The sequence below is a fragment of the Euleptes europaea genome, chromosome 3 (assembly GCF_029931775.1).
Source record: "Euleptes europaea isolate rEulEur1 chromosome 3, rEulEur1.hap1, whole genome shotgun sequence".
NCBI classification, from domain to species: Eukaryota; Metazoa; Chordata; class Lepidosauria; order Squamata; family Sphaerodactylidae; genus Euleptes; species Euleptes europaea.
This window is the reverse complement of record NC_079314.1, coordinates 1631520-1659254: the sequence shown is the minus strand read 5'-3', so window position 1 is coordinate 1659254 and position 27735 is coordinate 1631520. Positions and strand designations below refer to the sequence as shown.

Here is a 27735-nt window from a genome sequence, read left to right as displayed (position 1 = left end):
CATAGCAAGCATGGATTTCCTTTGTGGTCTCCCATCCAAGTACTAACCAGGGCTGACCCGTATTAGTTTCTGATGTCTGATGAATTTGGGCTAGTTTGGCCCACGTAGGCCAGTATTATTAGACACCTTCCCCCCACCCCACCACGGTTGCAAACTGTAATGGGAACTAAGGCTGGGACATACATTGAATGACCTTCTGTGAAGCCCTGAAAATTCTCTCTTGGGAGATGCACATGGCTATTTGCCCCTCTCACATTAGGAATGTTTTGTGTGCATGGCCTAAAAATTCACCTCCACCTACCGGTCTCTGCTTCCTTCCCCATTTGTCCAGATTTCAGGGACCAAGAAGCCTGAGGAGACCTTCAAACCAAAAAAGAGTTTCAGCATTCTGGATCCAGCCCGGTGGAACTGGGGTGACCCCCATAGTGAGTATCCTGACTGACAGAAGGGAACCTGACTGCGGATTATGTCTTAGGGAAACTGCTTCTTGCCCTGTGCTCAGTGTTAGAGACCCTCCCTGGTCACAGAGCCTCTTTAAGCCAAGAAAATGTTCTGAATGGGTCTTGACTCTGCCAGTCAATAGAAGCTTGGCACAAAGCCACTCCGGTTTCACTGAATGGGAAAGGAGTGGGCTTTCAATTCTGCCTTAGGGAAGGACGTACCCCAGAGCTGATGGGGAGGAATCCTGGGGGAAGCCCACTTTGGCATAGGAGTCCCCTTGCAGATAAGTTCTCCAAACCTTATCGCACACTGGTCCAGCTTGTAGTGAGCAGGCTGATAGAGCGCAGCATCTGGCAAGTTTATTTAATTTATTTATTTATAATTCAATTTGTAAACCGCCCTCAATCCCCAGACAAAGCTGGCTCAGGGTGGCTAGCATCACCAATAGTATACAATATAATAAAAACATACATAAACTATAAAAAGTTTCAAAACTAATTCTCAATTTCTAACCCCTTAAGTAATTCATACAATTAGAACAATTAAAAAAGTAAAACAGGTAAAACAAGTAGAAGAAGCGGTGCCCATCGCAAAAGCATAGGGCCGCAGTGACGTGAAAGGCAGAAAAGGCCGCCAACTATAGATTGATAGCAGCATTGGCGGGCGGGGTGTAGGGAGGCCGTAACCTGTTGCTGTCCTCAACTATAGGCCTGGCGGAATATCTCCATTTTACAGGCCCTGCGGAAATCTTTTAAGATCCCATAGTGCCCCCTGGTCTCATGAGAGAGGGAGTTCCACCAGGCTGGGGCCAGGGCAGAAAAGGCCCTGGCCCTTGTTGAGGACAGCCGGACACTCTTTGGGCCAGGGGCCATTAGCAAGTTGTTACCCAGAAGGAACTTTCACTTAACACAGGCCTGCTTTTTTCCTGGGAGGGGATTGTTCGACATGTTCCTCAGTTCCTGTCCAGTTTTCGTTCTCCAGCTGTTTTTTTCTCTCTTCTCCTGCATTTTTTGTAGATTCTGATTACAGACAATCCAAACCTGAGGGTGAAGGTACCAGCACCCCTCCCCCACTCCAAAAAACCAACCTCCCCAATAACGCATGGTGCCCCAGTGTGGTATCACATGGTTCCACCTCTCCATCGGGGAGAGCCACATCGAACTAATGCATCCTGTTTTATAACCCGAGGCGCTAACTTTTTTGTGTTCGTGGTTTTACATAACATTGCCCTCTGTCCGGTAATAATCTACTAATATGTATCACACACAACCTGACATGAGTCCATCACACCCTTCGCATCGTCGGATAGATTTCTCAGCATGTCATTGCTATTCATTGTGCGTCTGTCTGTCTGTCCGTCCTAGGGGAACTATCTGTTGTGTTGAAGTTTGGCAGTGCCAGGAGGACTCCGGGGCTATAGCCTTTTCTCTGAGGGCTTATGCACAAATTATGCGCTTGCGTTTTTTTCCCATGGGGGTGAATTAATTCTGCTCTGGTCCTTTCCATCTCCATTTAGATGGTTCTGTGTTTCCTGCAGTTCCACCAAGCCTTGGAATTAGAAGGCAGAAGCCGAGCCGACTGAGGATGTTGGCTTTCGGTTTTGAAATAGCAATCTTTTAAAGACATCCAGCCAGTGACTTGTGGGTCAAAAAGGGGAGCATGAATCAAGCACGTCAGGGACTGTTGTTGCTAATTATCTGGAGTTGCGCATGCTTAGAGATGTGCAATCTCAGCTCTTTGCCTGGATTGCAGGATTAAACCCCTGGAGTGGCTGGGCCCAGCATAAGTACTAGGAACTTGGACTTTGTCTCTTCCAGAGCCAGCGTGGTGTGGTGGTGAAGAGTGGTGGACTCTAATCTGGAGAACCGGGTTTGATTCCCCACTCCTCCACATGCAGTCTGCTGGGTGACCTTGGGCCAGTCACAGTTCTCTCCGAACTCTCTCAGCCCCACCTACCTCACAAGGTGTCTGTTGTGGGGAGGGGAAGGGAAGGTGATTGCAAGTGGCTGTGAGACTCCTTAAAGGTAGAGAAAAGCCAGGGCAGTCTCTTCTGCCTACTATGTTTTGGCCTCCTCCTTTGGGACCCTGCTGCAAGCTGCATGAACTCTGGTTTGGAGAGTCCGCACTGCCGAGAGTTGCATATCTCTGTGCCTGAAGAGAACTGTGAGGCTAGAGCGCATGCCAATCCAGAAAGCTCTCTAGGCTTGGGTATTGAAAAAGGGGCATCTGCTAGTGCACCCTGGCATGAACGGGCAGGCCCAGTCTTATCCAGAGACTTGTTGTCTTGGCATGGGGCTTGGGCAGCTTGACAAATTGAGGGGATGTCCCACAGTCTCCTACTGAGGGCATTCTGGGGCAGAACTGTTGGTTCTGTTGGCACAGTTGGCGCCAACCGTGTTCAACTGCTGATCCTGTTAGACTGCTACACTTCGCGTTAGCTTCCCAGGTGTGGATAGAAGGCACAGGATGTGTCCAACATGCTGGCAGGAAGCTGGTTTGGGAAAACGCCTGGGAAACCCCATGGATGCCACCTTGTCTTACGTACAGGACAAGTCTTGTACTAACAACAGCAAAGAACATAAGAAAAGCCCTGCTGGATCAGACCAAGGCCTGTCAAGTCCAGCAGCCTGTTCACACAGTGGTCGACCAGGTGCCTCCAGGAAGCCCACAAACACAACTGCAGCAGCACCATCCTGCCTGTGTTCCAGGGCACCTAATATAACAGGCCTGCTCCTCAGATCCTGGAGAGAATAAGTATGCATCATGACTAGTATTCATGTTGACTAGTAGCCATGGATAGCCCTATTCTCCATGAGCACAAGAAACTTTAGGACAGGATGTCCCCTGACCTTTTTGGCCTGTGGGCACCTTTGGAATTCTGACACAGTGGGGGGGGGGGCACTGCCACAAAATGGCTGCTGCAGGAGGCGGAGCCAGCCACAAAATGGTTACTGCAACTTCTCTTCAGTCACACAGTGAGGGTCCCTTGTCCAGCAGTGGCAGCTGCTGTTAAAGCAATATCTTTAAAAATCTGTGCAGCAAATCAAATCTTCAATGGCCAATCAGAAGCCTTGCTGGGCAGAAGCCCCAGCTTGCCCCGCCCACTTTCTAAAAACACTTGGCGGGCGCCAGGAAAGGTGTCGACTGATCTTCTGATCATAATAAATGTTGAGGAAAGTTGTTGGCAGGCATCGTGACGCCCACGGATACCACACTGGGGATCCCTGCTTTAGGAGGTTCTTTCAGTCTCCCTCCTCTTTCACTTTACATGCTGTACCTCTAGCCCTCCTGGCCGTTAAGGTGGTCTCTGTGTATAGGAAACTAAGAAGACCTGGAGACAACCCTGCCCAGAGGCCAAGAGTCAGGATATCCTTGCTTGGCGTGCCATAATGGCCAGCAGAGGCAGGCAGAATACACCAGACCCTTTTCCTGGAACAAAATGTGGATTATCTGCTTGCGGAATTGTTTTATTTATTTTCGGCCTTAAAAAAAAGAAAAGAAACCCTTTGCTGCAGTTTATCTCCTGGTAGATTCTCAATTAGCTCTGCAGAATTAACTCTGGCCCCTGTTCAGAGAAAGGCTTTTAGCTGATCCTGATCTCTCCAGGATCAGAGGAGCATGCCTGTTATATTAGGTGCCCTGGAACACAGGCAGGATGGTGCTGCTGCAGTTGTCTTGCTTGTGGGCTTCCTGGAGGCACCTGGTTGGCCACTGTGTGAACAGGCTGCTGGACTTGATGGGCCTTGGTCTGATCCAGCAGGGCTTTTCTTACCTTCTTATATTATTATATAGGCATTAGCAAAACTGCTGCCCTGAGTCAAAAACAATAGGGTGAGGCTTAATCTGTGCATACCTTTTTGAGACGGGAGATAGCATTGTGATATTGGGTGGGGGAATGGCAGGACCGTGCATTGGAAAATAGCAGGGGGAGGGGTTGTGAACCTCTGCACTCTCTCTCTCCTAACTTTCATTCCCTTTTACAACTTGTACCCACAGCAGGTGATAAATCGTTTGTAGTGGACAGAAAAGGGTCCAAGGTGGCCGAGGGACTCTCAGGGCGTGGAAAGGCGACCTCATCTGTGTCGGACCCTCCGGGAGTGTCCATCAACGTCAACCCCCCTGCAGGAGAGGGCATCGATGGGGACCAGGGTGAGAGACCAGAGGTGCTGGGACGCTGAAACGGGAAGGAAGATGGTCGCCTTCCTCTCTATTGATGCTTCTATTGCTGTCTGTAGGATTGGACAGTCAGGCCCAAGTGGATTCAGGAGACTCCCCTGTAACCGAGCCTGTTGCTGGGGAACAGCCTGTGGCAGATGAAGGTGCCGAAAATGAAAGGTGAGTTGGGGGGGGGGGATGCTGAGTCCATTAGATGTGGGGGGAGTGGCAAGAAGGGTTCGGACAAATGAACCGTGCCCTTTCTGCTGTTTGAATGCGCATTAATGAGTGGACTGGTGATTTGCGATAGACACTGCAAAAACGGAGCCAATTGGTAGCTGGTAGTCCTGCAGTAAAAAGATCAGCCCGTGCAGTTTGCACCCCGGAGGAAGAATCTTTCGGCATTTTGGCACTTGGAATCAATCCAGCTTTTCTCCCCTATTTTAGAGTACTGTATTCTTTTCTCCTTTCACCTTTGGTGTGTGCATTTAAAAAATAGTTTAAAGAACCTTTCCTCGGCTTCCGTAGTTTTTATGATGATAGCGATCCCTTCTCGCGCACCCTGTCTCTTTCCTTCCAGTGCGCTAATCGAATCACCCTTCTATATTCTGTTCTTTTCCTTCTAGAAGGCGGAAAAGGTTGGTGGCCACCCCACCCCCTCACCCTTTGCATGAATTTCTTCCTCAGGGAGAGACACAAAAACCGAGTTAAGTATTCCTTTCTCTCTGCCACAGCTGGCTCGTGAAAAGGTGCCCCCATTGGCACCATTTCATGTTGGCACCTATTGAGCTTGGTTCCCCATCCCTCGGCACACACAGTGTAGTGAACTGGAGTTATTCACTGCCCCCTCGGGTTCTCTTGTTTATAGCTTAGCCTGGGGGGTCAGCCCTCCCTAGGAGACAGAGACCCTTTAGAGTAGGGGTGTCAAACATAAGGCCCATGGGCTGCATCCAGCCCCTTGAGAGTTCTTATGAGGTCTGGCCTGGCCCGACCAAGTGACATTTATGTCATATCCAGCCCTCGTAACAATTGAGTTCGACACCCCTGCTTTAGAGGTTGCTTCTCTTCTCTGGGAGATGGTTATTCTCTGGGGGTCTTTCACACCCCTTGCATGGCTGCATGACTGATTCGGCCTGATGACAAATGCCCCCTTGCCTGTTCTGGTGCATGGATCTCTCTCTTGGGTTATGGGATTCTCACATCTTTTTCTCTTTTCTTCCTTTTTTCCCTCACCACCGCTGCATGTTCTAACGTCTCTTCTCCCATTGGGTGTTTGCTTGGCTCTCTCTCTCATTTGTTGTGATTCCCCCCATGTGCCCGCATGCGCCTCTTTTCCTGTTGGTCTTTGGTGCCAACTGTGGTGGTGCTTTGCCCCGCCTCTGTGACTGGTCTGTGGCCCTTCCATGTTTATGTGGCTCATTTTGTTGCTCCGTTTGTCCGACTCAATCTTGGTCTGCGTCTCTCCCCTGTTTGTGGCCCGGCTCTGCCCGCTTTCCTCCCTTGTCAGGCTGACGGCAAAGCTGGGCCGCTCGGAGAGCCTGCGGGTTTATGAGCGGAAGCGGTCCCAGCGGGGCTCGGCCAAGGGCAAGCAGCCACGCTCACGGAGCGATGTGGACATCGAGGCCGCCGCTCGGGCCAATGAACTGGAGGAGACGCCGTCCCTAGATCAGGCTCGGCGCAAGCCAGGGAGCAGCAAGTAGGTGAAGGGGGGACCTAGGATGCCCCCCACAAAGAAAAGTCCCAAATGGGGCACTGGAAGAAGGGCAGGTCTTTTTTAACCCTTTGCAAACATCACAGGGATGCCAGCCTGGAGGCTGGGATGTTCACATCTACCTTCTCACACACCAGTAGTTTAGCACTACAGTTTTCTAGTCCCTTTTGTGGGAATTAAACTAGTGCCATTTCTCACATCTCTTCACTGGGGCTAAGCAAGGGCAGAGGCTACAACTGTTGGGAAAAGTCACTCTAGCCAACTAGAGAGCCCGTGTGGTGGAGTGGTTAAGAATGGCGGACTCTAATCTGGAGAACAGGGCTGGTTTCCCCACTCCTCCACATGAAGCCTGCTGGGTGACCTTGGGCTAGTCACAGCTCTCTTAGAGCTCTCTCAGCCCCACCTGCCTCACAAGGTGTCTGTTGTGGGGAGGGGAAGGGAAGGCGATTGTAAGCTGCTTGGTTACTCCTTAAAGGTAGAGAAAAAGCGGGGTATAAAAACCAACTCTTCTTCCTCTGTTTTTCTGCTTTTGGAGGATAGAAATGGTTCCATGAATAACCCACACTGTCTTTTTCAAGCTGCATGGGGCAAAAAGCAATAAGCTACTGCTGGTTCTCTTAGCATTTAGACCCCAACAGCAACCCCCTGGTCAAATGAACACAACAGCAGTAAGGATGCATCATCAGAACTGCATTGCCGGATCCAGTCGAATTCAGCAATCTGTTTGCCATGAAAGTTATTGCCGGCCTGTGTGTGTTCCTAACCCAGCATCTGTTGCCCAGAGGGTATACTGCCTGTCTCCATGGAGGCTCTGCTTTAATGATCACAGCAAATTCATAGAGGGAAGTTCTAAACTCTGACCGCATCTTGTTGTGAACCCTGTTAAGTTCCTTCAGTGGTAAAATCCCCAGGAGAATTACTCGTAAATAAAAATGGAAAAGCTATTGAATGGAATATTTCTGCTGAAAAGATTACAGCCGGTTACTTGGGTGATGGATGTTCAACCCTTTGCCCTCACTGTGTCAATTTTAGAATTTCCAGAGAGGCGCAAATTTGTAAGAGAGTTGGGGCAGGATCTGAGCTGGGCACAGAAGACGGGTCCTTTTTTCAGCTATATGCTGGACACCTTCGAATATCTGTTTCGTAGCCTGTTGTTAAAGGGAAACTGGGGGGGGGGGAGTTCTACAGCAGTCATTTTGCATCCTGTCCACAATTGATCCTGGTGGCTTCTCTCAAAGGACCCTGGGATACTGTGGTGTTGTGGGGGCTGCCGGCGCCAGGTCTCCGGAACGGGGCTGTGACCATTCACCTGGTTCTACATTGGCGCAGTCCGGGCCTAATTGTCCACGTGCGCATCTTTCTCTTTTTGACCCACACAGCTTGGAACCAGGGGGGGCCGGGGGAGGGGAGCCCCCACCGTCCTTTCTGCTTCCCCAGTCTGAGGAGAATGAGCCGCGCGTTTCGGAACTGGAGCTCGAGCCGCCGAACTGGCGGGACCTCATCGCCCCCGATGCCCTCCTCAGGCTGAAGAAAAGTGAAGTGAAGCGGCAAGAGGTGATCAATGGTACGTGAGGATCCTGGGCGGGGGGCGGGGGGGCGGGGGGAGCCCCCTCCCCAGAAATACATGGGGACCTGGGACAGCGTCACCGACAAAGGCGGGGAAGGGGACTTGTTGTCGCTGAGAAAGTGCGGCCTCAAGCATGGAACTCCTTCCTTCTCACCAACAACGGAGGGCTGCCTCCTCCGTGGCCGAAGGCATTTTTGCTGGGGATGCTCTCCAGGGAATGGATGCGCACACACCCCCTCCCCCTTTGCAGTTTTGGGCGTTTGGGGAGAGCTGGAGGGATGTTCACAAAACGCGCACACGCTCCCGTGGTTTCTCAACAGAGCCAGAGCATCTCTGGTGAGGGCTGCGATCCTCTCTAGATCTCGCTAGTTAGCTCACAGCAGTTGTCACTTGGGAATGGACCAGTTTACTTCTGTTGAGAGTGATTTATTTATTTAATTCATTTGTACCCTGCCTTTCTTCCCAAGTGGGGACCCAAAGTGGCGGACATCATACTCCTCTCCTCCATTTTAACCTCACAACAATCCTGTGGGGTAGGTGAGACTGAGAGAACATGTCTGGCCCAAGGTCACCCAGCAAGCTTCCATGGCACGAGCAGGGATTTGAACTTGGGTGCCCCAGATCCTAGCCTGGGCACTTTTAACCACCATGCTAAACATACATACATACACACACACACACACACACATCTCAAAGGGTTCATTGTTGCCCAGCACTCTGTCTGCACACACTGATGCCGCCGTGCCTCCATGAGAAAACAATCAAAACTCCCAAATTAGAACATCTCAGCTCTGTCAGCTGAGTAACATTTGCGGTTTGCATACATTTCCATTGCACGTCTCCCTTATTTGGGTTCCCTACTGAATGTATACAGATAACATGGAATGTTTTAGGAATAATGGGGGTGAGGGAAGCGTGGCACGGTTTCCAGTATTCACTATTCCACCACATAAATATATAGGCCGGGGTCCCGAACTTTTTAAAGCTTGTGGGCACCTTTGGGAATCTGACACAGTAGAAGAAGAAGAAGAAGGAGAGTTGGTTTTTCTATGCCGACTTTCTCTCCCACTTAAGGAAGAATCAAACCAGCTTACAATCACCTTCCCTTCCCCTCCCCACAACAGACACCCTGTGAGGTAGGTGGGGCTGAGAGAGTGTGACTAGACCAAGGTCACCCAGCTGGCTTCATGTGGAGGAGTGCGGAATCAAATCCAGTTCAGTATGAGGAGTGCAGCTACAAAATGGCGACCGCCTGAGTTGGAGCTAGCCACAAAATGGCTGCCACAGCTTACCTTCAGTCACACAGTGCTGTGATGGCAGTTGCTGCCAAAGCAATGTTTTTAAAAAGCAGCGAAGCCAATCTGAAACTGTGCCGGGAAAAGCCCCATCTGGCCTTGCCCATTTTCTAAAAGCCTTTGGAGGGCTCCAGGATCGGTCTTAGTGGGCACTGTGTTGGGGACCCTGATACTGGCAATATAGTATAATGGTGCTTTGACCTTCCTCCTCCTCTCCCCACAATTCCAGAGCTGTTCATCACTGAGCACGCCCACGTGCGAATGCTGCGGGTGCTGCTGGAAGTCTTCTACCAACCCCTGCTGACAGAAGGCTTCTTTGGGTCAGCCGACCTCAATAACATCTTCCCCAACTTAGAAGAGTTGGTCGATGAACACAGTAAGGGGGGGGGGGCTAATGGGGAAGTCCAAAAAAATGCACTTTATGTTTATTGGTCTTGAAGACCGGAACCTCTTGGCTCCGTATTGATAATGGCTGGTATCATTTAGATTTCACTCCAGTAGCTCCTTAAAGACCAACAAGATTTCCAGTAAGATTTGGGGGCTCAAAACTGCCTTCAATGGATACCTGACCGATAAGGATGTCATTACTCTTCTTAAGTATTTGAAGGACTGTCGTTTAGAGGAAGGTAGGGAGCTGTTTCAGTTGGTACTGGAGGACGGGACTTGTAATTACAGGTGAGGAGATATCGGTGGGATATTGGGAAAACATTTTTTAACAAGCAGGGCAGTTCAGTTGTGGAATTTGGTGCTGGGGGATGTAGGTTCTCCCTTCTTGGAGGTGTTTAAGCAGAGGTTGGACAATTATTTGTCAGGGATGCTTTAGCCCACTCTTCATTGTGCAGGGGTTGGTCTTTAGACCCCTTCCAACTTTTTAGTTCTATGACTCTCAAAAGCATATACCCTGGAAATCATGTTGGTCTATAAGGTGCTACATGGCTCAAATCTAGCTCTTCTACTGCAGACCAATGCAGCTACACAACGGATCATTTGGATACGGGATCATTTAGAATCCCCTATTAAAAATTCACTGGCACCCGCCTTTAACCACTTTATAACTACAGATGGGTTGCCGTCTTTCTTCTACTGAGCCCTTAAGCAGCAGACAACAGTTAAGACATTTGACCCATGAAGCTTGTCCTGTTGCTTTGTGCCTGGAAAAGCTTCAGCTGCCAGATTTCTTGGTCTCCAGCTGCTCTTAAAAGCACAAGACCAGGGCTGGTAAAATGGCGGCAGACAGAGCGCCATTCTGTATGAAATGGGTGTTGAGAGCGTCCTGCTGGGAAGGGGCATATACCCCACTGGTTGTGAGGCCAGGGAATCTCATGGCCCAGAGGCAAAAGAAAGAGCTGACTTGGGTGGGGTGAGGGATGGGGGGGTCTAGTAGCCTGTCTTGGGGCCTGAATGGGAAACAAACTAGAAGGAGTCTTTGTGGGGTTATCCAGCTGTGCTGGCTTATGTAAGCACAGCTGAAAGCACAGCCAGGGTGCCAAAGGGTGTTTCTCTGAGTCCACAGGGCACCCTTTCACTACTTACACATATTTTATTTCCCAGACAATGACAGATCATTTCATGGGAGTGCAAACTCTGGCTTTTTAGTGTCTCGTGGGTTGCCAGCTGCCCGGGAGAATAATGTCCTGTCCCTTTAGCAATGGTTTAATGTGTGAAAATGAGAAGTGGAATATTTTCAGGACGTAGAGTCCAGTAACATCTCTTTAAGCCTCAGTTAAAGGGACAGGGCATTTTTTCCTCCAGGCAGTTGGCAACCCTAAGTGTATCTGTGGCCCCCTGTCTTCCCTATCTTTGGGCTGTGTACACACTCAATATGGTGGGGCCACGGGGTGGTGATTGTCAGGCGAGTTTTTAGCTTTAACGGTGTCCGTCTCTCCTCAGAACTGTTTCTAGAAGGCATGAAGAAACTCAGGGAGGAAAACCCTCTGGTTTCGGAGATTGGGGACACCCTGCTAGCTCGGGTAAGAAGGGTGTGCAGTTTATTTTCGGGGGTGGCAAGGGGAAGGCTTTACAGCGGGGATAGGAGGCGGGAAATGGGAGAGACCTGCCAGCCCTGGGTGGGGGTAAAATAACTAGCCCAATTTACAGGGTAGATTATGGAGATAGGCCCATGCTGAGATCTAAGCATTTACAAAAGAAGTTAGACCAAGGACTGAGTACTAATTAATGGCTGTATCCTAATCTTAGATCTGTAGAAGAAAGCTCCCTGCTCAGTGTAGAGGCGAACACATTCTGTATCATCTCTTTGGCACGTGGCAGGGCTTCATTAACCCTGGGAATGGTTTTAAGGGCTGAGCTGTAGCATATTACAGCTCACGCTTATATCCCCTCTCTCCACAGAATCATTTGCACTACATGCATCTTAAGGAGGGGGATGTAGTCCACGAAAGCTTATTTGAGAAATTTTAAAAAATCATTGTGTTTGGAAAAACCACAACACTCCTGTTTATTTTTTCCTGAAACGAACAAATGCCTCTGGAATTATTAGCCTAGCACAGTTAATTCACACTGCATGCTTACCTGGGAGTAAACCCCATTTGATAGGTGCAACTCACTTCTGAGTAAACAGGAGTGTGCTGTTAGGAGAGTAGGCAGATAGATGCAGAAGGGGAGTTATGCAGGCTGGGTGCCATAATAGACAAGTCCCCGATCTCTGACAGCCTGCCTCACCTCAGAACTGAAGACCTGATAACTTCCCACTTGGTCTCTTGCAGCTGAATGGGTGAATTAACCCCCTTACCAGTCACACTTATTTTATTTACTTCATTTATACCCTGCCTTTCTCCCCAGTCGGGACCCAGAGTGGCTTACATCGTTCTTTCCTCTATATAATACTCACGGCAACCCTGTGAGGTAGCTTAGGCAGAGACTGTGTGACTGGCCCAAGGTCACCCGGCAAGCTTCCATGGCAGAGTGGGGATTTTGAACCCGAGTCTCCCACATCCTAGTCTGACACTAACCACTTCACCATGCTGCTTAAGGTGGGGTGAAAGCTCTGTATAGAGTATTTGATTTTAAGTGGCAACTGACATGTGTTCCAGTCCTCACCTGGTGTACGTTTGAACCACCTCTATTCCTCTCTTACCTTGAAAACCCTATGGGGTTGCCATAAGTTGCTGCAACTTGGCAGCACTTTCCACCACCACCACCAGCCAAGGAAGCTGGGCGTACTGGAGCAAAGATGGATGAGGACCTGATGGTCGTTTATGCATGGGTACTTCCACCCACGTTCGCCCCCGGTCTGTCTCAGTTGTTCCTTGGAGTTATGCATGAGTTTTCCCTCCATTAGAGATGTCCTTGTGGCCAGCCCTCACAAATCTCAGACCTTCCCATTCCTCTATTAACCCAATTCTTCCATCTCCCCTGAGATCAACCCAGGTAAAATCACCATGCATAAGGCAAAGCACAGGACACAGAAGCTTGGGGAGAGTGACGTTTCTCTCACAGAAAGCACTACAGCCAATTATAAAGCAGTGTGTTAAGGAACTGGGACTCAAATGCTTCCTGCTTCCTCGGAGTTCCTTCTGAGCAGAAGAAAGGATTTTAGAAACAAGGCTTGAGTTTCTTCCCCACTCCTGTTCCTTTTAGAGAGCTCCGTTTTTTAAAAACACGGCACTTGGGTTTCCCCCGAGGGTGGGGGGGCGGGACTTTTCTCTCACAGTAAGAACTACAGCCAATTACAAAGCAGTGTTTCAGGGGGCGGGGACTCAAACGCTTCTTGATTTGAGCTTGGAGACTGCTTGTGCATAGATTTGCAACAGGAAAGTGTGGGTCCAGCGAGCAACAAACCTCAGGTAAAACTCCCATGCGTAAATGACCCATGTCATTCTGGAGGTTGTGTGAAGGATCTTTCAGTGTGGCCTGCTTCCTCTCCCCCGCCCCCAGTTTGACAAGGACGAAGGGAAATGGATCCAGAAGATCTCTGCCCGCTTCTGCAGCCGCCAGTCTTTTGCGCTCGAGCAGCTGAAAGCCAAGCAGAAGAAAGAGCCCCGTTTCAACCAGTTCATCCAGGTATTTTCTGGGGTTCTGTTGTTTCACACCCGGGGTGGAATTAGGTCTTGGCTGCAGAATTCCACAACCACAAAATTCCATCTTTAATTTTTTTAGGCCCAAGTTCCTAGCCTCTTAGGCTACAGAGCTTAGCTTTAAAAGGCATGAGGGATTCCATTTTTGATGGGTGGGATTGTTTTTTGAGACTAACCCAGGGCAAAAGAAGCAGAATAAATTATTTAATACATGCACAAACGTTTGTGTATTTCCCTGAAGCTTTTTGGATTTAAAAATAAATAAATCACAAAATCACACAAGGTTGGAAGAGACCACAAGGGCCATCCAGTCCAACCCCCCGCCATGCAGGATCCCACAATCAAAGCGCTCCCGACAGATGGCCATCCAACCTCTGCTTAAAGACCTCCAAAGATGGGGACTCCCCCCCCCCCCGCAAGGCAGGGTATTCCACTGCAATACAGAATCCAGACCTTTTAAACTTTCCACTATAGGGGCAAGTCGTGTTATTGCTATGCTCTATTGCTGGTTGTAGAGAAAGAAAAACGTATTCTGGGGGAGGTATCTGGAGTGGAAGGAGACATAGAAGGGCTTCCTAAGCTGGGATTCCAGATGCATAGGTGCACTCTAAGCCCCTCCTCCTGCCTCCCGTGTGGGATTTCTACTTCTTCCACCTCAGCTACATGGGATTTCTACCTCTTCCCTGCAGGAGGCAGAAAGTCAGCCTCGGTGCCGGCGGCTGCAGCTGAAGGATATAATTCCCATCGAGATGCAGAGGCTGACCAAGTATCCGCTGCTGCTTCACAACATTGCCAAATGCACTGGTGAGCGGGCGGGGATTTGCGGAGGGTAGCCAGTGGAAAGCCAGGAGAGACATTGGGGGGGGGGGGCGAAGGAAGGGCAAAATAGAGCCGTATCTTAGGTGAAGTCTGGGACCTGTCTATTCATCATTGGGCAAAGCGCTGAAGAGGCAGTCCAAAGGCAAGGAGCCAATGGGAAGCCTTTTGGCAAACATGTTAGTGAAAAAGAGAATGATAGAGTCATAGAATCATAGCGCTGGAAGGGACCTCCAGGGTCATCTAGTCCAACCCCGTGCACAGTGCAGGAAATTCACAACTACCTCCCCCGCACACCCCCAGTGACTCCTACTCCATGCCCAGAAGATTGGCCAAGGATCCTGGAGGGCTTTTTGCAATCTGGCCTGGAGGAAAGTTGCTTCCTGACCCCCAAGTGGTGATTGGCATACCCTGGGCATGTAAGAAAGGGCCTTGAGAGCCAAACACTAATGCAACCCTTCCTGCCCTCCCTCTCATAATCTGCCTAAGATACAGCTAAGGGTCAGATTTGGCCCCTATGGTAGGATTGCTTTCAACAAGCCGGCAGTCCTCAAGAGTTTTTTACAAGTGGAGCCCTGGGAAAAAAGCATTGCTGACCCTGTGATGTCCCTTCTGGAGTTTCACCTGGAAATGACCTCACAGTATACCGTGGCCCTCTAGGAATTCCTTACAAAATGTGTGTTGTGTGCCTGTGTGGGTTGTCTGCATGTTTGCTGTGTGTATGGAGGGTAGGAGTCGCTGTAGTTCTCTTGCCTGGGTCTCACACAAAGACCGGAGCCAGACCTGAGCCAAACATTAGCCGGAGGACCTGTGTGTGTGTGTGTGTGTGTGGGGGGGTTTCTATTTAAGGAGGGGCTGACACTGCATCCCCACCTGTTTCGACCCCTTTTGCAGAGGAAGAAGAGGAGCGCAACAAGGTGCAGAAGGCAGCTAACCTCTGTCGACAAATCCTGAACGAGGTCAACCAGGCCGTGCATGAGATGGAGAATTTGCTGGTGAGAGCCCCTCCTTGCTGCCGGCTGCCTCCTAAGGTGGCTGTTCCTATTTTATAACAGAGCATTATCCCTCCGCCTCGGCATGTTTTGTATTCCAGTGTGTGATAAATAATTTCCAGGTTTCTTTATCACTTCCTTTCCTTGGCTGGCCTTCTCTGATCCCAACAGAGGATGTGATTGTGCTCCTAGTTGACATTTGACATGCTGCTCCCACAGTGTGGGTGCTTCTGTGGATTTCCAGGGCTCAGTCTTTACTAATCTGGCTGTTATAATTACATGAACTGGAGACTCATCTCTTCATTTTGTTTCTGTTCTGGTTGTTCCCTTGGATGCTAACGCATTCACTCTCCCTCCCTTTTGCTATCTTCACCGTCCTCAGAAACTCAAAGATTACCAGCGTCGCTTGGATCTCTCCAATCTGAAGCAGAGCACCGATCCGCTGCTCAGTGAATTTCGGGTGAGTTTTGTCCTAGTGTTTTTCTCCCCATCAAGCACTGGAGCAGTTGTTATGGACAGGAGATCACTCTGAACCTCTTCAGCAGGAGAGGCGCTTCTGACAGCGCATGCCAGACCTCACCAACCAAATTGCTGCCTGTTTTCCTGTCCAGCTCTTCGGCCTTTCTTGACAGAGAGAAATTCAACAGATGCCCCGTTTCCCAGCACTGTGTTTATCTGTACAGAGACATGCTGCAATGTTTGAGTTTCTGTCTGTTAGAAATGTGGCAGAAAAGGAAGCAAATACCAGATGTTCTAAGTAACTTGACTATTAAATGTTGATGCTCTCCATTTCTCTGACCAAGTCTGGGGAACAGGCTTGAACGAGGCAAAGATCTTTGATTTGAAACTAGAGATGGGGGACTTCTGTGGGTACCAATTTCTCCAGGACTTCCAATTTATTTCTGCCACCTATTTCTTAATGGTGTGAGCATGTGAATGAACAAAAAGGCAAGAATCTTAACTTTCTCTTTTCCAACAGAGCACTGACATCACCAAGAGAAAGCTTGTATATGAGGGACCGCTGACTTGGCGCGTGACCAGGGATAAATCAGTAGGTGAGTTGAACAGCCAGTGTGAGGTAGGGGTTTGGAGCGGTGGACTCTGGAGAACCATGTTTGATTCCCCACTCCTCCACATGAAGCCTGATGGGTGACCTTGGACTAGACATGGTTCTCTTTGAGCTCTCTCAGCCTCACCTGCCTCACAAGGTGTCTGTTGTGGGGAGGGGAAGGGAAGGAGATTGTAAGCTGGTCTGATTCTCCTTAAAAGGTTGTCAGGAGCAGGCCGTGAGGATGGTATGTGGTAGTGTTGTTGTGCTGCTTCCAGGTGCTGTTGTGCTATTCTGTCCAAGGCCAGTCTAAGCCCCGTGTTTAGTCTTCATAGATTCCCATACTGTGGGAATCGCCGAGTGCTCCTTCCTGCCTGTTGGAGGTGGGGGGGTTGCCTGGGTAACCGGTTATCTCCTTTTGCTCTCCCATATATGCTATGTGCCTTGCCTTTGACCCTTACTAGTGTCCTTTTGAATATGGCTTCTGAAACCTGTCGATTCTAACCAATAAAACTGCTTTCGATTCTAACCAATAAAACTGCTGTCTGCTGAAATCTGTTTATGGGTTTGCCGCAGGGCTAGAGCTTACAAAGGTAGAGAAAGTCAGCATATAAAAACCAACTCTTTTTCTTTTTCCTCTTCCTTCCTCTTCTCCTTCTTTCTCTTCTTCTTCTTCCTCCTCTTCTTCTTCTTTTCCTCAGAAGAATGGGGCCCGGACATCATTTGCCTTGCCCTGTGTTGGGGCTGGCCATATTTGTGAATCGTGGCTGGGGCTTCAGGGGATTTCTAGAGAAGGTTGAATGGGGTTTCTCCTCTTATCAGCTAGCAGGCTAGGGGTGAGCAAGCTAGGTGGGTAAGGGGCCCTCCTCCTCAACCTGAACTTTTCCTTCTCTCCCTCCTCCTCCCACTCCCTCTCCTCCCCGGCCCTTCCCAGACGTCCACGTTCTCCTTCTGGATGACATCTTGGTCCTTCTGCAGAAGCAAGAGGAGCGCCTGGTGCTGAAATGCCACAGCCGCACCATCACCCCGACCCCTGACGGGAAGCAGATGCTGAGCCCGATCATCAAGCTGAATTCAGCCATGACTCGCGAAGTGGCCACAGGTGGGTGCTGGATACAGGTGGGCGGGGCCTCTCGAACGCCTGTTCTGTGGGACAGCTTCGGTGGTGGTGATTCACGTGCACATAGCGCACACACGCAAAAACGTCCCTTCCAGGTTTATCCTGCTCTAGCACGTCCCGCAGAAAATGCTTTATGGTAACCGTAGAGGTTTTGGAAGAATATGCTAGAGTGTCCCCATCGCTTCCTGGTTTAACCTGGGAGTGATGGGGACGCTTTAGCACATTCCTCCAAAAACTCTATGGTTTACATAGAGTTTTTTTTAGAGATGTGCTGGAGCATCACTTCTGGGGTAAACCAGGAAGGAACACTATTTTGCTGTGCACTGCTGTGTGCGTGGGTGGGCAGATTGCCCCTCTTTCAGATAGCCGGTGGCAGGCTGGCCTTCTAATTGGCAGACAGTTGTCCACCTTTAACAGTCAACTGGCAACCCTATCTGTGGTGGAGCTTGCAATTTGCATGCAGAAGTTCCCTGCCAGCAGAATCAAGCCCTTGGGCAGCAGGGCTATGGAAACCAAGCCCTGTGAGGAAGACCTGGAGACCAGGCCCTAGGAGGAAAGGCTGAGGGAGTTGGGAATGTTTAGTCTGAAGAAGAGGAGGTTAAGGGGGGACATGATTGCTCTCTTTAAGTATTTGAAGGGCTGTCACTTAGAGGAGGGCAGGGAGCTGTTCCTGTTGCAGGAAAGGATAGGACTTGCAATAATGGGTTTAAATTGCAGGTGGAAAGGTACCAGCTGGATATTTGGAAAACATTTTTTACAGTAAGAGTTATTCAACAGTAGAATTGGCTGCCTAGGGAGGTGGTGAGCTCCCCCTCACTGGTAGTCTTTAAGCAGAGGCTGGACAAACAGTTGTCAGGGATGCCCTAGGCCAGGGGTGTCAAACATTAGGCCCGCAGGCCGAATCCAGCCTCCTGAGAGCTCTTATCCAGCCCACAAGCCATCTGAGGCAGGCCCCCCCCCTCAATCTGGGCTGGTGAGGCATGGCCTGGCCCAGCCAAGTGATATTTATGTCATATCTGGCCCTTGTAACAATTGAGTTTGATACCCCTGCTCTAGGCTGATCTTGCATTAAGCAGGGGGTTGGACTAGATGACCTGTATGGCCCCTTCCAACTCTATGATTTTGTGATTCTATGCCTGAGACCTCATCTCTGCTGCCAGTAAGAACACACGTTCATGTTCGGGCTGGATGAGTCAAAAGCCTGAGTTGGTTCCTGAATATCTGTGGTTGCAGAAAAAAGAAGCATTGAAGAAACAGGAGAAGCGGCAGCAGAGAGATCAAAGCCAGGCCTTGAATCTTGTCATCATTAAGAGAAGAAATCCCAGAGCCTGCCCTCTCAACATAAACCTAAAATTCTGTTACAGGCACTACCCCTGTAATGGGAGATTATTCCAATCACGAAATTTGGGTAGTGATTTTCACAGAATTTTGTCATGCAACTTTGGAGAGATATCCCTCGGTGCCGTTCTGCATTTGGGCAATCAAAATTCGGTGGCAAGCAAAGCTGAATCCTGTACCTGGCAGACATGCTTATGCAAATTGGGTGGCTTTACATAATTTATTATGTGTAATGAGCTTCTGAGGAGAATCCATGAGCTACGCAGGTCATTGGCACTCCACGAACCACAGGCAATCCTGTTCAGCCACCTCTGTTTGGCTTCTGAGATTTTAGCCCGTACATTTTATATGCTGTCCCTAAGGACTAGAAACGTGTTTCTTAAACTAAAGCACAGATTCTCAAAAAGCTGATTTCCAGCCCAATGTTAAAATTTGTGGTGGTGTTGGGGAAGGGTTCTGCTTCCATGCGACTAAGGCATAGAAAGCATATCTCTGATTATAGCACCTTTGGGGTGCGGGAGTTATCAGATGGGAATTATTCCTGTATTTTGAAGATGGGCTAGAACCTTTTTATGGAGGGAATGCTTGGTGGGTCACTTGAGCTGAATGGCAGCAAGGATCCTTCTTCTCCGGATCACCTTCTTTGTTCCCTCTTAGATCGCAAGGCCTTCTACGTGATCTTCAGCTGGGAGAATGGGGCACAGATCTACGAGCTGGTGGCCCAGACGGTGTCTGAAAGGCAGAAGTAAGACATTGGGGGCAGAGGGCTGGGCAGGGGCTGGGGGTGGAGGTTCTGTAGCCTTGAGCCAGGGTGGCAAAGGGAAAGCCAAGTGCTGGGGGGAAAAACACCAAATGGATTTGTGTCACTAGAACAGCTGATGACCACAGTGTCCCGATGCTGCTTTTGTGGGTGGGGCAAGGGAGAATTTCTGGATTTAGCGGCTTTTGACAAAGCAAAGGGAAAGAGGCCTTGTAGCTTAATTTGAGGAGTATTTGAAGTGGTGATAATAGAGCTTGCATCAGATAGCTTCGCCTTAGTCAGAGGAAGAGTTCCAGGTTCCAAACTTCCAGGCAGGCTTCATTGTGTTGATTAGGGTTGCCTGTTCTGGGTTGGGAAATACCTGGAGGTTTTTGGGGTGGACCCAGAGGAGGGCGAGGTTTGGAGAGGGGAGGGTCTTCAATGCCATAGAGGCCAAATGCTGAAGCAGCCATTTTCTCCAGCTGAACTGATCTCTATCGGCTGGAGATCAGTTACAATAGCGGGAGATCTCCAGCCACCACCTGGAGGCTGGCAACCCTAGTGTTGGTTCTTTCAGAATTGTCTTCCTTGACTTTGGGAGAAACCTGATCCCTGCCTGTGTTCTGCCCTAGCTGGTGCAGCATGATCAGCGACACGGCTGGGTCTCTGAAGCTGCCTGCCATCACCCGTCTGAAGCCACGCCATTCAGTGCCAAACCGAACTTCGCCACCCTAGTAAGTAGAGCAGGGGTCCCCAACATGGGGGTGCCTGTGGGCACCATGGTGGTTTCCAACACCTTTCCAGGCACCCACCAAGTGATTTTAGAAGGCGGGTGGGGCCGGGTGCGGATTTTGCCCTGCGAAGCTTCTGATCGGCCATTGGAGGTGTGATTGGCTGTGCAGATTTTTTTTAAAAAAACATTGCTTTGGCTGCAGCTGCCATCACAATGCAAGGATCTAAAGGTCAGCTGCGGCAGCCATTTGATGGCTGGCTCCTCCTCCTGTGGCAGACATTTTATAGCGCCTATTTGTGGCTGTGCCCGCCACGCTATGTTAGAATGCCAAAGGTGCCCGCATGCTCAGAAAGGTTGGGGACCCCTGAAGGAGAGTGTTCCTGAGAGAGAAGGGAGAATGACGGATCTCCTGGGAGGGTGTCATACAGGATTTCCCTTAACAGTTTCTTTTTCCTTTCCTCCCTTTTTGAGGAAGTCCCCAAAGTGCCTCGCATTTCCATTAGAAGCTTTATTATTTTTTTAAAAAAAGGTTGGAAATAGATTTTTTAAAAACTGGAATGAAGTAACCCAAACAGCCCCTCCAAAGCCATCAATCTTGGAGAATATTGAGTTCTTCGAAACGTGAGCAAGGGGAACGGGCAACTCTGAGCTGATTTGGGGCAGCCGTCATGGGAGGGCATCAGTAGCATCCCTGTGCCAAGGGCTTGGCCTCCAGTGCCGTCCTGTTTGGTATCAGAGGGGCCCGTTCTCTACTCATGGCCAAGCCCTAGAAGAATAAAAAGCCCAATCTAGGCTGCGTCTGAGTTCAGTGCCCTTAAGATCGCCACACAGACAAAGAAATAGGAGTCCCGCAAAATAGATACTAGGATCATAACCGTCGCATGTCATGGGAGCAGCGCTCTCTAGTCTGCTGGAAAGACTGCTCTGGTTAGACCTCACTTGGAGTACTGAGTTCAGTTTTGGGCACCACAGTTTAGGAAGAATGTAGACAAGCTGGAACGTGTCCAGAGGAGGGCAACGAAGATGGTGAGGGGTCTGGAGACCAAGTCCTATGAGGAAGGGTTGAAGGAGCTGGTTACGTTTAGCCTGAAGAGGAGAAGACTGAGAGGGGATATTATAGCCTTTTTGAAGGATTTGAAGGGCTGTTATATAGAAAATATAACGTAGTTCCTTTTTGGTTCTTGTAGGTTATCCAGGCTGTGTAACCGTGGTCTTGGAATTTTCTTTCCTGACGTTTCGCCAGCAACTGTGGCAGGCATCTTCAGAGTAGTAACACTGAAGGACAGTGTCTCTCAGTGTCAAGGTGTAGGAAGAGTAATATATAGTCAGAAAGGGGTTGGGTTTGAGCTGAGTATTGTCCTGCAAAAGTATTGTCCTGTAAGTATCAAGATAATGTGCTAATGAGGGTATGGTATGTTAATATGGAACCATTGTATCCTGAAGTGATCTGTTAATGTGTGTAATCCAAAACTAATCTGTATGGCTATTCCTGCCCTGAAAAACCTCCAGACAAAGACAACATTCAACAATAGCCATACAGATTAGTTTTGGATTACACACATTAACAGATCACTTCAGGATATAATGGTTCCATATTAACATACCATACCCTCATTAGCACATTATCTTGATACTTACAGGACAATACTTTTGCAGGACAATACTCAGCTCAAACCCAACCCCTTTCTGACTATATATTACTCTTCCTACACCCTTGACACTGAGAGACACTGTCCTTCAGTGTTACTACTCTGAAGATGCCTGCCACAGTTGCTGGCGAAACGTCAGGAAAGAAAATTCCAAGACCACGGTTACACAGCCCGGATAACCTACAAGAACCAATGAACTCTGACCGTGAAAGCCTTCGACAGTAGTTCCTTTTTGTTGCCCCAGAAGGTCAACAGAGTTTAGATACATGTGCTTGGTACCATTCTATTTCTTATTGGTTAAAGCTAAAGCTGTTCCCATCTGGTTTAATTCCCCTAATCTTTGCAGATAATTTTTCCTCGAGATAAATTGCAACGTTTAGGTTTATCAAGCACAACTCTACTAAATCTTGGCTATCAAGGAGCAAAAACTATAGCTAAACAGAGGCTTTGGGACACTGCCCTTCAAGCTGGCAGATCAAGGGCTCACTCGGCTCCAGTAGTGGAAAACCGTATTAATTTTTTGGCTCCCACAAATTATCTCTATGCCTTAGATTACCCTAAATATCGGAGAGCCTTTACTTTGGCCCGCTTTAATGCCCTCCCATCTGCTCTTCTTGAAGGGAGATATGCCCGTCTCCCTTATGAACTCCGCCTCTGTCCATGTCAATCTGGAATGGTGGAAACAGTTGAACATATTCTTTTACACTACTCATTTTATCAAGACATACGTAAAATGTTCATCAATCCAATTTTGTCTAGCTTCCCAGATAGAGATAGAGTTAACCACACTACTTTGTTATTAGATGATTCTGTTAAAGATATTACCTATCAGGTTGCAGGATTCTGTGCCAGGGCATGTGTATAAGGCAGAAGAAGCTGTCATAATGTCTTTTATATTAAACAGACCATTTTACCAAGAGTTGTTGTAACTAAATTTTTGTTTTACTTGATCTAATACTAGACATTTTTGATTATTTATGATATTTCTTTTTGTGTAAGCTGGTCTTTGACCGTAATAAAAAAATGATGATGAATCAACAGAGTTTTCGGCTAAACATTAGGAAGAACTTTCTGACAGAGCGGTTCCTCAGTGGAACAGGCTTCCTCGGGAGGTGGTGGGCTCTCCTTCTTTGAAAGTTTTTAAGCAAAGGCTAGATGGCCATCTGTCAGCAAGGCTGATTCTGTGAACTTAGGCAGATCATGAGAGGAAGGGCAGGATGAGTTGCGTTCAGTGCTCGGCTCTCGTGGCCCTTTCTTACATGCCCTAGGTAATGCCGATCGCCACTTTGGGGTCCAGAAACAATTTTCTTCCAGGCCTGATTGGCCAGGGATCCTGGAGGTTTTTTTGCCTTCCTCCGGGCATAGAGCAGGGCATCACCTGGGGAGGGGGGCAGGTTGTTGTGAATTTCCTTCATCGTGCAGGGGGTTGGACTAGATGACCCTTGGGGGTCCCTTCCAGCTCTGTGTTTCTGTGTTTCTCAATTCACAGCCCTCCAATTGGAGGCTAATAACTTTCTCCTAAATGAAAAGCCTTGGGATCCTTTTGGGGAGGGAGAAAAGGCTAGGTAAAAAATTATTTTAATGTACATTGATCAGTAAAAGATGGAGCAGGAATCTCATCTCCATGTGGAAAGAACTGTGGTGTTTGCAGAATGTTAGGGACCTCCTTGGATGTCTGGTAGAGACATGCATTTGAGAGATCTTTTTCCTCCCGGCAGCGACTCTGAGCCTCTGCTAGGCGGGACGGAGAACGGCAGTAAGGAGATCCTGGAATCTGAAGGTGAGGAGTGAGATGGGTGGGTTAAAATTGGGAGTAGAGTTCATGGTTCGGAGAAGGAGAATGGATAGACTTTCCCCCTTCATCTCAATACTAGAAATTGGGATGATTCAAGGAAATAGAGGGTTAGATAAAAATTCAGCAGGGAAAGTTGCCAAAATGGAGCTTCCATGTTTAGAGGCTCTGAATAGCAGTCATTACAAGGCTCAGGGGAGGCTTTGGCCTTTGGGTTGGCCATTGTAGGAAACAGGACGCCAGGCTAGAAAAATTCTTGATCTGACCCAGGAAGGGAGATGGGCAGAAGAGAAGAAACAAGAAAAGATGTGGGAGGGAATAACTCCCCCCAAATCACTCTTGGATTCAGGAGCGTGTGTGTGGGGGGGGGGCAGGAAAGGGTATCATGGTGTTTATGGAGCAAGGATTTAATTGGTCTTTTGCTCCTCCGCACCAGAACGAGAGAAGGACGGTCCACTGGAAGGAGCAGAGTTCGAGGAGCACGGCCCAATGGGCGAACAGAGGTCAAGCAAGGCCATGGAGGACTTGTTGGCCGACATTCTGCTCCTCTGTAAGCCACAGCCCGAAGGGCGCGGATCCCTGGCAGCTGCTGCGCAGGAGAGAGGTGTGTAAACCTGAATCTTACCCCCTCCTTTCTTCTGAACTTTTCCCTCTCTGCAACAGCGGTGTGCAACCTCAACCGAGCCCCCTTGAAGGGTGTGATCTCTGTGCTTCTTGTATCCCTGCAGTGCTGGCACTGAAGAGGCTACTGCAGGTGCCCAAGGAAGGTGAGGCCGGCTTCCCAGTGGAGGGCGCAGACCGTCCCCCGGAGAACGGGAACTCCTGCGAGGGGGCAGAGGATGACGAGTGGGCTGTGGGAGACGGGACCGAGGCGGAGAACGGCAGGCGGCATCGGAGCGAGAGTATGAGAACAGGTGCCTGCTGGGAAGTCCAGGATTTGAGTGGCATGCTGGGAAAACAACGAGGGATGTGGGAGGGAAATCTTGCTTGGAGAGATCAAGCCACGGACTGGTAGATCTGAAATGACGGGGTGTGGAGTCCGAGGGTGGTCAGGGGAAGGACAGTTTTTGAGCGGAGATCAACAGGGGTCGTTTTGCTGTTGTTGGGGTGAGAAAGAACCATATGCTGAAGACTCCTTTGTCTCTAGCAGGAGGGGCCCCTAATGGCCCTCGGGAGCCAGAGTGGAACTCGGAGCACTTGGACAGGGAAGGGCACAGCTGCCCCGTCGTTTTGTCCCATGAACAGTCGGACGGAGTGAAGCATCACTTGCGGCTCCTGGAAGATGCGGTTCAGGGGCTGAAGGTAGGAAAGCACGGAGCAAGGCCTCGGGTCCCACATTTCATGCTCAGAACATGCAGTGTGCACAAGCTGCTCTGCTAGCAATATTAATTCTGACTCCAGAGTCAAAGTTTTCACACCCATTGAGTTTTTCGAATGCCTGGGCTGGAGGGATGGAAGTGTTTGGTGGGCAGGCAGTGGTTGGGGGACTGCACGCTGATATTGGGGTTAAGTAGTTGGGAAGGTATAGGGAGTTATATAGGACAGAAAACCCCCACCCCTAAACCAGCATAGTTCACTTTGAATTCTAAAAACTTCCATTAAAACAAACCCTTTTCTCGGCACCGAGGAGGACTAGCAATTTGCCAAGTTGAGATTGACGAGAAGCCTTGTTGTGCCTCTGGAATGTCTACAGCTCTCACGGGAGCCACTTTCTACTGTACCCTTCCTCAGATGATAGAAGAAGGAGGTATTTTTGCACAGGAAGTGCACACTGGGACATTCCCAGAATGCCCTGCTCGACATTTTGGCGGACTTAACATGCCGGATTGAGAATAAACTCCTTGACGTCCTCACATGTGTATCTTGAATTTGTCATTGTCATCTAGAGCAGGGGTGTCAAACTCAATTGTTAAGAGGGCCAGATATGACATAAATGTCACTTGGTCGTGCCAGGCCATGCCTGGTCAGCCCAGATTGAGAGTGGGGTGGTGGTAATACTTTGACATCCTTGATCTAGAGGGATCAGACTTAAATGCAGGCATGCCAGAGACCGTTGGGTGATCTTGTATGTACTCATGTGTTCTCTCTCTCTTTCCCTCTTCCGGCCCCTGCTTGAGGAAAGTTCTGTATATGTTTGTCTCCCCCCAACTAGGATATTGAAGCAGACTATTGGCATCTACAGCAGCTGATGGGGAAACTCATGTCGGCTCAACATCCCAGCTTCACATGAGTCTGAGCCCAGCGTGGAAGGTAACGGGGGTCCTCTCTGGGGTCTCTCTTGAGTCCTGAGTATTGTGCCTCTATGGACTCTCCTGCTGGGCACCCTGTTTTGTGGAGTGGGGTTTGGAGTGAGTCATCCACAATTTAGGCAGCTGTCCCTGCTTTGGAGGGGGCGCCGGTTGTCTGGCCTGATTGACGTCTTTCTCTTGTGGTCTCGGTGGTTGTTCTCTTAACACCCATTTTCATCTTCCCAACAATCCTGCCCAAAGTAGGGTTAGGCTGCAAGACAGGTACTGGCCCCAAGGCTTCCCAGTGGCCTTCAGAGCTGGGTAGGGATTTGAATCCAATGCTTTGGGTATCAGAGCAGGAGTGATACTCCAGTTTTGGTTCAGAAAGGGGATGGACCTGGAACATTGTCATTGTGAGGTGAGAGAGCTCGCCTGGGCTGTCCTTAATCAAGTTAAGGTAGACTTCTGATTTTGGGTCAAGCCCAGGGGAGTTTCCAGCTATCAGATCTCACCTAAGGGACCCCCTCCCCAAGTTAGTCTGGTGGGAATGGCTATTTGGCTGGAGAGATCATGGGGCTCCATTAAGCTCTGGAGCAGGGATTGCTAACGGTCCTTTCAGGAGAGCCACTCCTGAGCAACGAAAAATATCCCAAGCTATATTCACCACCACCCCTCTAGCACGTTGCCAAGTTTTGTTCTGCCTTAGAAGGGTACCACAGATGAAGCTATCAGCTAAGCAGGACAGAGAGAAATCTTATGTAATGAAAGCCTTAAAAAGGAAAAGCCTACAGAAGATTTTTTTTCCTAATCTCTTCCTGGGTCTTCCAGCGCAGGGGTCCCCAACCTTTTTGAGCCTATGGGCACCTTTGGAATTCTGACATAGTGTGATGAGCGCAGCCACAAAATGGCTGCTGCAGGAGGAAGCACCCGCTACAAAATGGCTGCTGCAGCTTGCCTCAGTCACCTTGTGCTGTGGCGGCAGCTTCTACCACAGCAACATTTTAAAAAATCTGCACAGCCAATGAAATCTCCAATGCCCAATCAGGAGCCTTGCTGGGCAAAAGCTCCACCTGACCCCGCTTGCTTTCCAAAAACACATGGCAGGCACCAGGAAAGGTATTGGCGGGCACCGTGATGCCCACAGGCACCACATTGCGGGGGTCCCTATTCTAGTGGACGCACAAGTAGCCGGTGAGAGGCCCCTGGGTCCAGATCTGCCAGAGATGTCATTTCTGTGGCTCAGCAAATCAGAGGCTACGAGGACAGTTTCCTAGGGATTCTGGTAACCAGGATGTTGTCTACCAACTTAGGTCCTGGTGGGGGGTCCTGATGTGATTCCCCCCTCCCATTACTGTCAGAAAGACTTTGATGAAAAACAGAGGGGGTGTGTGTGGCAGGTATGAATCACAGAGCTGAGCCTGTTATAAACCAGGCCTAAATTTTAGAGTGGTTTAGGCTCAGCTCATAAAGAGCTGGCTTCTGAAGAAGGGGATTTCCAGTGCAGTCCTAATAGGGTTGCCAGGTCCCTCTTCTCAACCGGCAGGAGATTTTGGGGGCAGAGCCTGAGGTGGGTGGGGTTTGGGGAGGGGAGGGACTTCAATGCCATAGAGTTCAATTGCCAAAGCGGCCATTTTTCTCCAGGTGATCTGATCTCTATCGGCTGGAGATCAGTTGAATTAGCAGATCTGCTACTACCTGGCGGTTGGCAACCCTAAATCCTAAGCAGTGTTACATTGACCATGAATGCCTGACATCCTCCTATTCCAAGCTTTGCTGGCATTGCTGGTCGTTGCTGTCATGGTCATTACATCTTGGTTATTTTGGTTGTTTTCTCCTCTCTAGGCCCATCTCAAGCAAGGCGGAAGAGACTTCTGTGCCAACAACTTTTATCTTGCGGGGTGGTCCTTTCCCAGCATTGGCTGCTGAAGCGGGACTTTTGCTGCATTTTGTATAGAGGATTCATAGAGTAGGAAGAGATTCTGGGATGGACCAGGTTATAAAGGTCCTCCTTACGAGCTCAAGGAGCTCTACAGACATGGAAGGCCACGGCTGCCTTAAGGGCCGGGGAGCGGCTGTT

The 27735-nt window shown here is 49.4% G+C and overlaps 1 protein-coding gene across 1 annotated transcript in view; it reads left to right on the top strand.

Annotated features, from left to right (window-relative positions):
- ARHGEF1 (Rho guanine nucleotide exchange factor 1) overlaps positions 1–27528 on the top strand; it is a 32158-nt gene extending 4630 nt beyond the window's left edge. The window contains 23 exon segments of the mRNA XM_056847514.1: positions 332–425; positions 1458–1493; positions 4438–4590; positions 4677–4776; positions 5223–5234; positions 6104–6292; positions 7687–7871; positions 9399–9545; positions 11060–11139; positions 13064–13189; positions 13893–14007; positions 14914–15014; positions 15394–15471; positions 15991–16066; positions 16994–17161; positions 19175–19262; positions 19889–19990; positions 23336–23418; positions 23867–24034; positions 24159–24326; positions 24578–24732; positions 25583–25680; positions 27501–27528. Of these exon segments, the coding sequence (XP_056703492.1) occupies positions 332–425; positions 1458–1493; positions 4438–4590; positions 4677–4776; positions 5223–5234; positions 6104–6292; positions 7687–7871; positions 9399–9545; positions 11060–11139; positions 13064–13189; positions 13893–14007; positions 14914–15014; positions 15394–15471; positions 15991–16066; positions 16994–17161; positions 19175–19262; positions 19889–19990; positions 23336–23418; positions 23867–24034; positions 24159–24326; positions 24578–24732; positions 25583–25660 (2502 nt within the window). The 3' untranslated portion in view covers positions 25661–25680; positions 27501–27528.
- The last annotated feature ends 207 nt before the right edge of the window (positions 27529–27735 follow it).